Source organism: Saccharomyces eubayanus, chromosome XI (assembly GCF_001298625.1).
Source record: "Saccharomyces eubayanus strain FM1318 chromosome XI, whole genome shotgun sequence".
Lineage (NCBI taxonomy): Eukaryota > Fungi > Ascomycota > Saccharomycetes > Saccharomycetales > Saccharomycetaceae > Saccharomyces > Saccharomyces eubayanus.
This window is the reverse complement of record NC_030970.1, coordinates 190,469-204,838: the sequence shown is the minus strand read 5'-3', so window position 1 is coordinate 204,838 and position 14,370 is coordinate 190,469. Positions and strand designations below refer to the sequence as shown.

General features: G+C 37.7%; 7 protein-coding genes and 1 non-coding gene across 8 annotated transcripts; 2 read left to right on the top strand and 6 right to left on the bottom strand.

Annotated features, from left to right (window-relative positions):
* Positions 1–83: 83 nt before the first annotated feature.
* On the bottom strand, positions 84–156 carry DI49_3260. Its single transcript has one exon. It is a non-coding gene; the product is annotated as a tRNA-Ala (tRNA).
* Positions 157–472: 316 nt separating this feature from the next.
* VPH2 (Vph2p) lies at positions 473–1,120 on the top strand (the record flags this gene model as incomplete). Its single annotated transcript, XM_018366336.1, has 1 exon — positions 473–1,120. One exon carries the CDS (start codon positions 473–475, stop codon positions 1,118–1,120), a length of 648 nt encoding a protein of 215 aa, XP_018220928.1.
* A 265-nt stretch (positions 1,121–1,385) lies between these two features.
* OAC1 (Oac1p) lies at positions 1,386–2,360 on the bottom strand (the record flags this gene model as incomplete). The annotated part of the gene is made up of 1 exon (XM_018366335.1): positions 1,386–2,360. The coding sequence occupies one exon, from the start codon at positions 2,358–2,360 to the stop codon at positions 1,386–1,388; it is 975 nt and encodes a 324-aa protein (XP_018220927.1).
* Positions 2,361–3,002: 642 nt separating this feature from the next.
* DGR2 (Dgr2p) lies at positions 3,003–5,585 on the bottom strand (the record flags this gene model as incomplete). The annotated part of the gene is made up of 1 exon (XM_018366334.1): positions 3,003–5,585. The coding sequence occupies one exon, from the start codon at positions 5,583–5,585 to the stop codon at positions 3,003–3,005; it is 2,583 nt and encodes an 860-aa protein (XP_018220926.1).
* A 1,184-nt stretch (positions 5,586–6,769) lies between these two features.
* Positions 6,770–7,279, top strand: SRP21 (signal recognition particle subunit SRP21; the record flags this gene model as incomplete). The annotated part of the gene is made up of 1 exon (XM_018366333.1): positions 6,770–7,279. One exon carries the CDS (start codon positions 6,770–6,772, stop codon positions 7,277–7,279), a length of 510 nt encoding a protein of 169 aa, XP_018220925.1.
* Positions 7,280–7,459: 180 nt separating this feature from the next.
* Positions 7,460–9,187, bottom strand: SSH4 (Ssh4p; the record flags this gene model as incomplete). The annotated part of the gene is made up of 1 exon (XM_018366332.1): positions 7,460–9,187. The coding sequence occupies one exon, from the start codon at positions 9,185–9,187 to the stop codon at positions 7,460–7,462; it is 1,728 nt and encodes a 575-aa protein (XP_018220924.1).
* A 463-nt stretch (positions 9,188–9,650) lies between these two features.
* Positions 9,651–11,525, bottom strand: RRN3 (rDNA-binding RNA polymerase I transcriptional factor; the record flags this gene model as incomplete). The annotated part of the gene is made up of 1 exon (XM_018366331.1): positions 9,651–11,525. The coding sequence occupies one exon, from the start codon at positions 11,523–11,525 to the stop codon at positions 9,651–9,653; it is 1,875 nt and encodes a 624-aa protein (XP_018220923.1).
* Positions 11,526–12,013: 488 nt separating this feature from the next.
* Positions 12,014–14,068, bottom strand: YPK1 (serine/threonine protein kinase YPK1; the record flags this gene model as incomplete). Its single annotated transcript, XM_018366330.1, has 1 exon — positions 12,014–14,068. One exon carries the CDS (start codon positions 14,066–14,068, stop codon positions 12,014–12,016), a length of 2,055 nt encoding a protein of 684 aa, XP_018220922.1.
* Between the last annotated feature and the right edge of the window lie 302 nt (positions 14,069–14,370).

Below are 14,370 nucleotides of genomic sequence, written 5' to 3'. Positions count from 1 at the left end.
CCAATTATATCAACGTCTCCTCTATGTGATGCTTTGCTTTTATCTATTTGATTAGGGTAGATGTAAAAAAAACCTAAAAAATTTGGACGAGTCCGGAATCGAACCGGAGACCTCTCCCATGCTAAGGGAGCGCGCTACCGACTACGCCACACGCCCAAGTAATTTGTTGAGTTTTTGGAACTGAATCAAAAATTTATAGTGAAAACTTAAAGAAAACAGCTTTTGTATACCCATCAAACAATTAGAGACTTCAGTGATATCCATGCGTTCTTCAGCGGCTGTTGTTTTGGCCCTGTTACTAGGTTTCTTGGTGATTAAACTCATATATATGCCTAAATTATTGGAATATGGCGTAGGAAATATTCACGATACAAGATGAAAATAAAGAAAAGACTCTCTTAAAGACTTGCCTGAAGAGAGGGCAAGAAAAGCAAACCCGTTTCAAGGCCTGGCTGTATACATATCTTTTCGGATGTTTGACATTAAGCTGAATAGGAAGACAACAGAGTTTCTGCGAAAGTTCAAGAGCAGTGGAAGATCAAACAAAAGTATTGATGAGGATATTGAGGTGTTTTTACAAGGGCACGCTGTCCCCATCAATTCACTGCTATTTTATGTAAAGGAGTACACGAAGGATAATGATTTGCCCTGCTCAATGAGAGAACTGTTGACACCACTCGAATTCGAATTCAAACCAAAAGTTGCCAAAGGTTCGCATTATTCAGAGAGTTTTAAGAAGAATTTAGAGTTTTTAAAATATCAGGAACAAGAGCTTGAATACCAAACAATGGTCAAGAGAAATAAACCTATCTCGTCACTTCGAGAAGAAGACGAGCTTACACCTTCGCAAATCAATAAGCAAATTAAAGAACAAGTTACTACTGTTTTCAACGTTCTTGTAAGTGTCGTTTCTGTTGTCGTGGCTATTTGGTACTGGACCGGGACCTCTACAAATTTCCCAGTACATGTTCGTCTCTTATTGTGTCTATTTTTTGGGATATTAGTCTTAGTAGCAGATGTGGTTGTTTATAACAGTTACTTAAAGAAGCTTGAAGAAGCGAAAGTGAAAGAGAGAGTAAAAGTTGAAAAAAAGAAAGTGCTGAAGAAGATCACGCTGTAAAACTCGAGTTTTTATAGACAATTACTGTGGATTTTGGGAGATACAGTTCGCGAAACTGAAGAGTAGTAATATATATTTTGTATGTTTATCGTTACGTTGTGTATATATCAAAGTTTATAAAACTATAGTGTATGAATGTGAAATAAAAAATGCTCTGTTTTCCTTAGTGTTACATGGTAAAACGAAAAAATCTGTAATTGTACCATTAATTAGGAACCATTCTGGCACAGCGGATGAAATTTCAAGCCTCTATGTTTTATGGATATCAATTATGGCCTAAAACTCTTGACTCCACTGAATAAACCAGCTTCATTGTTTGTTCCATAAAGGTCAAACACATGATCGTATGAGGGGCAATTCTGAAGACTTGAGCCACGAAACCTTTATACAAGGCAGAAACACCTTCAATTTTTACTGTTTTTACTAAACAGTCGATAGGTCCCTTGTACAAGTTACCCTTTTGGTTATAGATTCTTGTCAAAATAACATCCCAAGGGTTCATAACCACGGCAACACCTAACCCAGATATAGTACTTGCGGTTAAATGTAAGGCTGGTCCATCCTTCATTATATCATTCTTTACCAAAAATCCCTTTGCTGTGTTGTAAATTGGTAGTTGAACAGAGGAACCAGCACCTGTTCTAAGAATAGCGGCATCGATACCTCTGAACAGCCCTTTAACACCTTCAGTCTTGAAAATTGTGACCAGCCCGTTCCAAACACCAGTATAATGAGTTTGCTCACCAATTTTTATAAACTCAGAATACGACTGAAGTCTTGTCTTTACTAAAAACAATGGAGAACCAACGACGGCACCAATTATACCAGAGGTAGCACCAGAAACAACGTTAACTCCGACACTTTGTACCTTGTGTGGTTCTTGACCTGGAAAGAAAACTTGATTTAATGATGTTCTAATTGGCTCATAAAACCCCAATCTGGAACCGTTTAATCCAATTTGATAGATGTAAGCAGCGTTTAAACCCTTTTGTAGACCTTTGATACCTTCGTTTTTAAAGATCACTGCCATACCTTGAATTGGATTCTTGTAAACTTTCGCAGCTGAAGCGGACATTTCACCTTGAAGTTGCATTCTAATCTTAATCAATTCGATCGGATTGGTAACAGTGACCGCTATACATGCTGCTAGGCCACCAGCTACAAACGAACCAAACTTTGATATTTTTTGAGCTGCTGTTTTCTCAACTTGATTCTCCTGTTTAGAATTTTCAGATGACATATTTGCTTAAAGTATAGATTTTTATTCAATGAGTGTCTTAGTTGCTCTGGCAGTCAAAGAAGATTGATATCAGTTTCGATCATGGAGGGGAGACATTGTAGAGAAAGAAAAAGTAAATCCCAATTTTGGAGCGATAATAATGTTTTTATATATACCATAATTATCGATCGATGATTTAGTCACAATCTGAAATTACAGCGGTGCTTAATGTTAGTTTTTTTGATTTTTTTTTCCGAACGCGAAAGAGGCCGATCCCGCTGTAATTGAATGAGGTGTTAAATGCTAACTTTGCCTTTGAGACCTTTTTTCATAGTATTGGGAACCCTCACTAGCTGTCTAATCTAGAACATATATGTATGTAACCATATATTCTACCCTGGGTTTTATTGGGGTGAAATCCCCATCCCTTCATTTCCTTTTTTCCTGTCCAGAAGGAGTCCAATCTCGCCCTGATGAACCACGTCAGTCTAAGTCCGTTTCCGGCGTTTTTTGGCAGGAATTGTCAGGCGAGAAATGTGTCAGTAATGAAGAATATTTAACAGTATTATAATAATTAACAGTAGTAAGCTATTTTTTTTTAACTATGCTGATTTGGTGAAAGACTAGGATCTGGTCTGGTCTATTTCGTGTCTGAATGGCTTCTTATCTGAAATTATTGAGTATCGTACCACAGTCAGTGCAAGTGAAATAATCCTCGCCTCCACTAATCGGATTTCTTGAGACGCATTCAAACTTAGATCCATTGCAAACGTCGCACTTTAGCTTCGGATCCGAGGTAGAGCTTTGCGGAATATCATGCGGCCCGAATAACGTAGAATTAGTGCTCTCGCTTCTTGACTTTAATGACATAAAACTGCCATTGGATTTGTTGAATATCGAGTTTTTGAAAATAGCACCGGCTCTTGGCGACTTACCTGAAACCACTTGGTTATTGTTCAAATGTTGCTCATAAAAATCATTGCTCAACCTACTTTCTTGATCTCTTTTGTTATCTACATTTGAAGGTGGGGCAGTGCTAAATTCGTCAACTTCTTCCGGCTCTGTCTCATCCATTTTACTAACGAATAAACTGTCATTATTTTGGCTGTTTCTTTTGTCAGTAGCTTCACTGTGGAACGAGTTATAAGCGTGGAATTTCTCAATGATTTTCTTACGTATTTCTGGCAAGATATCAGTTCTGAAAACACGAATCGAACCCTGATTATCTGTCGTGATTAAAATTGTACCAACATTATTTACGACGTTTGATAAATTTGTGCTAAATCCTCCCGACTCTTTAATAGCCTGCAAGGTGGGTTTGCTATCATTTGCGCCATTATTTTCCGCATTATTATTATTTTGATTCAACTCTTTAAAATACTGTGAAGTCAGCTCGAAAATCAAATCGTTTGATAATGAAACGTTTTTAAGTGCAACATCGGGAGCAATACTAGCACAAGTGACTGGCGCACTATGGGCATGGAACGATATGTAATGATTATTTTTGATAGCTTGGCTACCAACATGTTGAGTCTGAGGGGCAGTTTTTGAAGAGTTTTGGTTTGTGCGAGACCCACCTTGGTTTGAGGCTTCTGTCGAGGCTTCGTCATTCGTACTTTTATTGGAGACAATCCTCAAAAGCCCTTTGAAACTCATATTACCGCTCAGCCTCTTTTTTCTGTTTGGAATTATGCTATTCGTTTCTGCTGATAAGTTGTAGGTCTGCATTTTCCAGGCGTAAAACCAATGATCATCGCTACCCGTAAATACTACTGGCTCATTTTTCATCATTAATAGTTGAGCTCTATGCCTTGAAGAGCCACTTTGAAATCCTTTTAATACTTCCAGTGCTCTTTTTTCATTTAGATCAAAAATTTGGATTCTCGAATCATTTGTAGTAACTATTAATCGTAAATTTTTATCTACCTCAGAGAAAAAGCATTGAAGGCCCGTAATCCTAGGGCCGTGTTGAGTTTTCCCAAATTCGAAAGACGGGTAGAAGCTATTTTTGGTAGTCCCTTGCGTGCTTTTGTCAATCACATGAAATGAAGAAACAAATTTTAAACCATACGTTAATAAAACATAAACGTACCCATTGAACGTGCCGACAATAGTATATTCTCCATCAGAAGGAGATAGAGTTAAAGACGTTATCAAGTCTTTACAATCAAAGGTATAGGAGACTTCGTTATCAAGTATAGACCACAACCTGCATTTGTGGTCTAAACATCCGGTTATTACGAAACGATCGTCACTGGGGAAAAATATTGCAGAAGTGACAAAATCAGGATGAACGAAAGTTTTCAATGAGTATTTCCTCTCAGGATGCCATAGTTTTGCAGTTTTGTCCATCGAAGCTGTTATTAGAAATCCATTTTTGGACCAATTCGCATCTAAGATATCTAAGGTATGTTCCATGAAAACTCTGAACACATCGGAATAGAAAACTGGTGCGTATAGATGTAATTGTTTCGAAGCTGCATCGAACTGGTCGCTTGGTTTTAAATCATTACTTGACATGGATCCGTTGTGAGAACTAATGCTAGCTAAATGTCTCTGGATTTTTAAAGAGTTCGCTCTAGTTAAACTAACCGATTTTTCTGATCGAGCCATTTCCCATCTCTTAACTGGTGAGTTCATGACTTTCCAAAGATGTAAAGAACCATCTTTGCAACCAACAACCATATATTTACCATCGTGACTGAATGTAGAACAGCATATTGAATTTTTGAAGAGTTCGGAATTGGCCCCTGTTGATTCTCCTTGATAATTGGGTGATCTATATACATCAGGAATTTTCAACTCCTGAGCTAAGAACATCCTTTCAAACTGTTTCAACTCTTCCTTTTTTTTAAAGATCTTGATATAGGAGGGTTCTTCGAGATAATTTTCAAAATACTTTCTATCGAATAGATCGAAATACCATCGGTCGTTCTCGCTGAGGCTACTGTATCCATGCAAGACCTTTGAATTTCTTTGAAGTGTCTTTCTTAGTCTTGCTCTGTTGTCTATATTATCAATAATTCTTATTTGAGCAGGGGTTATATCGGCAGAATAACCTCCATCATACCTAGTAGAGCTTCTCCTTGACTCTGCAATGGACGGATTCTGGTATTGATTATGTGGAATACTCAAATGTCTCATTTGGCTCGTTTCCTTACCATTTACAGCGGTCGAATTTTGATCACCCTTATTAGAGTTTAAAGTTTCATCGTAGTTTGGGGCGCTTGTCTTCAGCTTGAACATCTTGTGTGAGGTCACCGCACGAACAGTAAATATGTGTTGATGAGAACTTAATGGTTGTTCAGTAACTGTTCGAATTGATGGCTTTAACACTTACTGAATATGCACTCCTTGTATTTTTGTTCCAATATAACGCTATGTTAGTTCAGATCTTCTTCAAAAACGAAAAAAATTTAACGAGGTCTAGGCCAGACTTGATAGTCGCTTGCAGGCTGTTCTTAGGGATAGCTTTCACTTGACACAAATACCCCCTCAAAGAATTAAAGTACTCTATATGTTTTTGAATAGGTTACGGTGCAATAAAAACGGGATTTTCCTTGCAGTATTGACGGTTACCTAGATGAAAAAGAGAAGGCTTTTAGAGGCCCTGTGCATATTTTAAGCAGAATGATCGAGTCAACCCGAGGAGTTTTACCTGATTGTTGTATTTGGAGGCTATGGGGCTCCTAGAAAATATTTGGTGACAAGCTTTTTGATTATATATTTTGTTATAAATACTAGGTTTAAGCAGTACAAAGCATAATATTTAGAAAAGAAAAAAAACATAAATGATTTAATACATTTATAATCCGATTCTTAATTATTGGGAAATAGGGCATGAGGGTTAGAAAACAACTTCAATCGTCGACCTTATCAATTTTTTCAAGTTCTTGGCCGATAAAAGACCTTTAGCAGGCCTCTCCCCCATGAAACACTATTTCTAGCATTCCGAAAGGATCTACATATACTTGTATACATATTTAAGCCTATGTTGCGGGTGCGGCATATTAAGATTTGGTTATAGTGAGGTAATAGCCGGAGTAACAACGTACTGTAGTAGACTCTTCGTAGCAGTGTCGTCCTCAGTGCAAGAAAATTGCTATAACGAGGCAAACGCTACTACCGGATTGAAACCCGTCTACGAAGCTTCTTGGCAAACTTAGATCTAACTAACAATAAAGATTATAGATCATGGACTGAAGCTAATTTACCAATATCAGTAACTTTGAAGGTTGTATGCTACGAAGGCTCTGTTTTAGGCTAGGCGACAGGGTAAGCGGCAGCGCACAGGAAAATTAAAGCGTTAACTATTTCATCGGAACAATACCAAAAATTCAATTTGTGCATTATTCAAAAGACACAAGGTAAAAGAGTATATTCCCCTCTATCCCTGCGAGAAACTATTCGACCACCCAAAACTACTGAGCATGTCTGTGAAGCCCATTGACAACTTCATCATGAATAGCGTTCGCCTATTCGAGGTGAATCCATCTCAGACACTATTTTCTATATCGTATAAACCACCCACACCAAAAAAAAACACTAAAGTATCTTTCAGAACTCATAACTCGCATCTGTCCTCGAACTACAAATTTACCACGAATAAGAGCAAAGATGTTTCGAGATTGCTTAGTGCATTGGGCCCAAGAGGTGTATCTGTAACCCCAGGCAAAATCGAAAAAAAAGCACAATTAAAGAAAAAGCAAAAGAACGCTAAGGTAAAAGAATCTGATAAGAAGATAAAAACCAAAAATATTCAAGATGTTGTCGGTCTGGTCACTTTAATCGTGAATACTGATGTTAAGAAAAGCGAACCTACGGCCACGAAAACGGCTGCAGGGCAGAAGCAAGGTGCCAATACTGTGCAGAATAATAATGGTGGCTCTTCAGCTTCGAAGAAGAAGAAAAACAAGAACAAGGGCAAAAAGAAGCGTTAAGCAGTTCGTGTATACAAGAAAAAAATAATAATAAATGAATATGACTGAAATATTATATATATGTTTAGATATTAAAACCCATCTAAACCATTGAATTGAAAAAAAAGAAGCCAGTAGGAATGTGTATATATTTTTATGCATAATTTGCGATTGGGTGATCAATTTTTTAACAGTGTCTTTCTATCTTCTAGACCTCTTTTTCTTTTTGGAGCCTTTACCTTTGTTCTTTTCGCGTCTCTTGCTAGATTTGTTTATAGATTTCTTATTGGTAGCTCCACCGGATATTTCAGAAGGGGTATTTATGATTACTGAGCTTTTAGTACTGGCATTTTCTAATAACGGAGAAGTTTCATTGTAATCTGCATTTTCGTCATTATTGCTACCGTTGTTGTAGTTGATGTCAAGACTATCATCGTACACATTGTTTTCTCTGTCGAAATTAGAGGATATCCTTTCATACGTCCCAATCGAGTGCTTGGATCTACTTGTCTGAGCTATTATTCCAGCAGACGAGCCTTCTCTCACTTGCGGTTTACCGAAAAAATTGTCAGCGTCAGCATATCTGGGTGGTAACTCTTCCCCCTTTTGTAAGATCGTATCCTTGTTGATCTCAGTTCCGTTATAAGCTGGAGGAATTCCGATTTGTCCATAAACGCTTCCAAATGCATATTTTTTCACATTCGCTTCTATAAAAACAAATCCAATTTGACCTAAGTTAACGTGTAATTCAACTTCATCAGATGTCATTTCGTCACTCTCGTCATGTGGATCATGAACTCTTTGAAGATCCTTGGTAACTTCAATATCTTTACCTTCTGACAGAGCTTCACGGAGGCTGACATTATCTGGGTCTTCCAATAGCCCGTCCCTTGTGTATGTTCTTGTATATGCGGCATTAAATGCCCCAATTCCAATGAAAAGATCAATACCGATATTTTGTGTTACGTCCATTAATTTTTTCCCATTATGTGTGATGAAGATAGTGCCTGTTTTATATCTGTAACCGAATCCTACAGTGTCACCTTCCTCCAGCTTTGGCAATAATGTACTGGCGATAAAAGGATCATTTATTCTTAATTTACCTGTGGATTCATAAGCGATGGAATACTTAGCCATACCGGGTACCCTAAAATAAGGATATGGAACGGTAGTCAAACCTATACTGAAAATGCTATTGGATTTTGGGATATGTCTGAAAACCTTCACTTCGAAATATACCGCGTCCTTCTTGTTGTGGGGCAAGGGATAATTCATTACTGTGGATGAGCTTTTATTGAATTTTGAAAATTGTATATCTAGTTTGTCTTGGACAATAAAACTAGGCAGAAAGTTTCCATATTCGTCTATATTATCATTTATACTGGGCAACAAGAAGTAACTTTGAATACCACGATCCTTAATGAATTGCTGATCGTCCTTATCCAAGTACGTTCCAAATTCCTTTACCATTGGCGGGCTCATCATCTGAAATTCTTTCGTTCTTATATATAGTTCAACCTCATATGCTGACATCTTTGGCAACTCTTCGAGTTCTCTTTCTTGCAGAGCGATCTCGTCATCAAACCCACCCGGAGATGCAAAGCTGGAATCCAGCAAGATGCCGCTATGTTTCTTTCCAAACAAAGAATGTAAAGTTCCTGAAGTTCGTGTACCCAAAGCATTCTCTTCATCATATTCTGACTCATCGTCACCACAAAAGGTAACATATGCAGCGATTACTATCAAGATAAGCATCAATATTGCAAATGTGATCGAGAGACTTATTAGGAATGCCAAACTTATAGCCGCGGAATCCGAATCCATAGGAGGTGTTGGCACCATGTTAGGGTCACTTACTTTAAAGTCATTGGTTGTACTTTCTAGATTACTGAACGCCTTATCCAAATCTTGCGTAAAAGTGACATACATAATTCTGGTATCCTTTCAGGTCTTTGTCTCGTCCCTGATTTCAAACAAAATGAACAGAAAAGAACCGTTCTAGCTTGATCCGCTATGTTTTTGCTTATCAATACCTACTTCCGACTTTGCTAAGTATAAAATAACAACCCACGTATATCTGGGTGTGTTCTCTTCCGATAACTTAGGTTAGGATTCAAGAACCCCTCCCCCACAGAAACTCTTTAATAAGCAGAGAAGCTGCCAATACCAAGCGCTTACGTAATTAGTGACGACAATCAACAAATGTTTGAGAATGTAAGTTGTCGCAGAATAATACCGGGGAAATAAATATTAAAGCTTTATGGTATCTAAAAACTAAAAGAATGTGTTAAATGCGTCTATGCTATATACTCCTACTTCACTTGTGAATAGTAATGATCGTTCATGGTATGATGTTAAGTTTTTTGTGGGGTGTGTTTCATGGGAAATGATACTAGTCATCCGACCCATCACTTTCGTATTCACCGCTTGCTTCGCTCCATTCTATGTAATACTCCTTCATTAATATCTTGTAATTTTTCAAAAACAAAGGATCAAAAGGAAAATAACTCTGTAAATCAATGAATTGTTGTCTGGTGGCTAATGACCAAGAGGATGACGCAGTGTTTGCTTGCACCGAGCTTTCCTTTCTGTCACTATCAGCCTTGCCAATAATACCTCTCAACCTTTCATTGTTGTTATTTTCTATTATGCTGAAGCAGTAAGCAACGCTTTCCTGTTGGGCGATACGAGCAAACATTAGCATGACATTTTCGTTGCAAAACTTCAAAGGATTGAATTTTGATATAACCATTCTTTGAAAGAATTTGTCCAGTTCGCACTCCCAGTTACCGTCAGTGTCCCTGAAAATACCATGTCTAAAGCAAAATATGTAACATAATGCCTGGAACGCAGCATAAAAGTGTTTAAATCTTTCCATTCCCCCACGTTGGTCCACTTCTTCTTCTCTTTCGATAACATATCTGTTCAACCACGAAGTCAAATAGCTTGCAACAAATATAATTTGAGTTCTGGAAAGTTTCTTAGCCCTTGCAATGTAAGATCCCAAGTATTGCAACGACTTGATCTTTTTCTCGGCAGCTTCATTTGCGGCAAACGAAATGTCTATAAGAGTAACCAAAAATGAGTCCATTAGTTCTAGTTGTTGTTGCGAGACATGGAACATGATATATTGGATTGATCTGGTATAGTAAGTGGGTAAGACATGAGTTTTAAACAGTGTTGTTAAAGTATTGAATACGCCAACACCGTCACCATTTTCTAAGCTTTCTGGCGTTACTTGCTCTTCTACATGTGAGCTTACTAAAGTTAAAATGGCATCCAATTTAGTAGATAGTTCTTTGATTCCTTGTGTCAGCTCCACATTATACTCTTCAGCACCGTCCATACCTTCAATGACGTCCATGTCTTCATCATCGCTTTGATTGATGTCAGTTATGCCAGATTTTGCCCCTTCATTATCGTTATCTTCGTCACTTTCATCGTCATCTACCAAGTCTTCGTCCTCTGCGTCTTCATCATCCACTAACTCTGCATTCTCTAGTTCATCGTCATCCAATTCATCCAATTCGTTTTGTAGTTCAACATCAATCGAAATAGTTCTTTCTATTAGTAAGGACCAGATTTGGAATCCCAGTTCAGAGCAGTAGCCTCTCAATTTTAGTAAGTTTGAAGTATAATTAACCAACTTTTTCTGAGTATCATTCTTATTGGGGAAAAATTTGGCCAAATATGTATCTATGAATCCCATCGAAGAGGGGATCATCCTTAAGAAATATTTAAGCATGTCATGATGACATACCGTTTGTTCGACTGGTAAAACAAAACAAGATACCAATATCATCGAAACGTCTTGCCACCATTTGGGTATACTCGAGCAAAGGATTTTAATGAAATATATATATTTACTTAGAGTTTGTGGAGGTAATTCCCACCACTTCTCAAAGTTTATAATAGATTGTATCAGGAAAGTTCCCCTGGAGGATTCTATCCTGTTAATGTTACTAGATAAGATATCCAAAAGAACATTGAAATTCTTATCCTCGATTCTTTCAGAATTCTTTGTCGGAAGTGCTACTTGGTTGGCAATTATGCTGATTTGGGTTGAGTCATTCTTGTCTAGATCATCTAAGGCAGATTTCACGAACCTGGCATACATAGCTGTCGAAAACACTTCATCTTTCATTTCCTCTGATTGCAGTGTTACTAGCCCTGTACTATTGGAGAATTGAACCTTTCTTTTCTTTGGATCCACAGGTGCTACGAACTCCTGGGGTGTTCGCTTACTTGTATTCTCAAAAGCCATCATCTTGTCTATTAGTTTCTCGCCCAAGTATTATTCCAGTACCAAATAGTAAGTCTTTCCGTTGTTAAGGCTCAAATTCTAGTGGATAGCCCTTGGTTTACCTTGTATTCGATGTTAATTAAAACAACCTTATATAAAAAGGAAAACTACTCCATACGAGAGATGCTCATCAAAATTTTTTTTGTACAAGGAGAAAATTTTCAACACCTTTTTTTTTTTTTGATTTTCTGCCGCCTCATCGCTCCGAAAATGAGAAGGGTAAGAAGGAAACTCATTGTTTAAGTATAGTGAGCTGAGGTAAATTGCTACGACTATGGATATCAAGCCACACTTGTGGAAAGTATTAGGCACGCCCAAAAATATTTGACAGTGCAAACCACGTATTGTATCTTGTAGCTCTTTTGAATGTATACGTAAATAAGGAAAAGAAGTTATTTTTATTTGAGTAAATTATGAATAAACTAATAGTAAAATGAATTCAATAGCTCTATCTAGTGAATGCTTCTACCTTGCACCATTGAGCTGCCGAGCTGTTCATTTCCGACGTATGTCCAGCCGCCGAATTGCTTTTGAACACTCTCACTTAAATATTCATCAACTACACTATCGATTGGCTTTTCTCTGGTAAATTCTTCATCAAAATTACTAGTATCCATAGCATTACTAACAGCTGGCTTGTATGGCGGAATGTAACCCTTCATCAATAAACGTTTCCAAGACAATTGGCTGAAAAAGGGATGGTTTCTGATTTCGTCGGCACCATTATATCCCAATCTCCTCGTCGGATCACGGCTTAATAAACTAATCAATAGATCCTTTGCCTCTCTATCAAATCCATCTGGGAAAACCAGGGGCTCCTGTAAGATTTTTTTATACATTTTTGGAACATCCTCGTCATAATAAGGTGGAAGACCGGTCAGCATCTCATATAACAAGACACCTAGCGTCCACCAATCTACCGCCTTTGAATAGCCTAAACCTAATAGTAGCTCCGGCGCCAAATATTCTGGAGTCCCACAGAAAGTGTCCGTTTTGTCATCGTCCTTCATGTTCAATTTGCACAGCCCAAAGTCACAAAGTGCAATATGCCCTTGATAATCTAACAATATATTTTCTGGCTTCAAATCACGATAAATAACGTCTAATTTGTGCAAGTTATCTAATGCACATAACAGTTCTGCGGTGTAAAATCTAGCACGGGATAAATCAAACCTACCTTCCTTTTGTAAGTGGTAAAACAATTCACCACCATTGATAAAGGCTAAAACGAAATACAGTTTTTCAGGCGATTGGAAAGAAAATTTCAAAGGCACAATAAATGGACAATCTACACGTGCTAATACTGTTCTTTCCGCCAAAGTGTGCGTAACTTCAGATTTAGACACGATGTATGATTTTCTGATTGCTTTCAGAGCGTAAACCTTTTGCGTGTCTTTCTTTCTCACTTGCATGACTTTACCGAATGAACCCTTACCGATGACCTTCAAAAGATCGAAATCGTCGATTGACAAGGGCTTGTTTCTCGAGGGCTTGTAATCAATACTGATGTTTATCTTGCCTAATCCATTTTCTAATGTAATCCAGTGGTGGTTATATAGTCTAATACTGGCTGCAGAATCGAAACCTAAGTTTATGGGCAAATGGAAAGAATCCAAATGTATATCTTGGTTGGAATTTATTTTGTCCAGTATAACTTGTAGTTTCTCGTCTTGTAAACCCATTTCCTGTTGCCACGACTTCGATGGCAAGAGAATTGAGGGAATCCTTGCAAATACATCAATCTTTAAGTATGGTAACTTTCTTGTCACATCAAATGTAGATATCTTGTTGAAACCAGGCTTAGCAATGGTACCATATTCTGCTTCGATAGTGGCAACTGTATTATCAAATTCAATAGTAAAGTAAAGTAATGGGTTTAGAGTCGAAGAGCCTGGTAACATGATAGTCGACGGAATAAACTTTGCCGCTGACTCACTCGAAATCAAATCCTCATCTGCTGGACCTTGGTTTTTCAGTTGAACACGAGACAGCTGCGCGACCAACGCATCTACTTCTTTAGAAATTTCCTTATGTGGTGGAGGAACACCAGAGGCCAGTAGCTTGTTCAATATTTGCTCATTTGAAGTTATAGGGAAAGGTAAGATAAAATCATCACCATTATAGACTTTAATGGTCATCATTCCCGAGCTTGAAGTGGCATTGTTGGGAGTTCCTGTGGAACCAATATTTGCTGTTTCGTCTAGATTTTGAGATGAATTTGTGTTTTCTGAGTTCTCACCGTTTGAATCTCGCACAGTAGAGATCGATGAAGATGCATCGTATGACACACGTACGGGAACTACTGATGAATTAGACGGATTTATCGTGCCTTTTCTGTCTAAAGACGAACGAGTGACTGAGTTATCATGCTCACCAATGGTTTCTTGGCTACTCTGTGGTTCATCTTTCTTGGAGGAATGGAAAAACCCACTATGTCTTGTTTCTTTTGTTTCTTTTTCTTCTTTGGATTTTCCAAACTTGAATTTTGACAGCTTCCATGAATACATTTTCGAAACTATATACTTTCCCTAAAATTTCACACTTGTTTTGATGGCTATTTGCTGGCTTAATAAATACAAAATAATTCTGAAAGTAGTATAGTAGATGTAAGTATGCCCTTGAAGTATTCGATCAACACTAATAGAACCTTTCGAAATCAAGTCTCAAAGATAAAAAAAGAAAAATATTCAACAACTGTTTATGCGAAGAGATATATCGATTATTGCTGGCTCGTTCGGGATAAGAATTTTTAAGCCTTCCAATAGGGGCATTTCTTGATCTTCTTTTCCTGTAGCGCGGCTTTACCTCA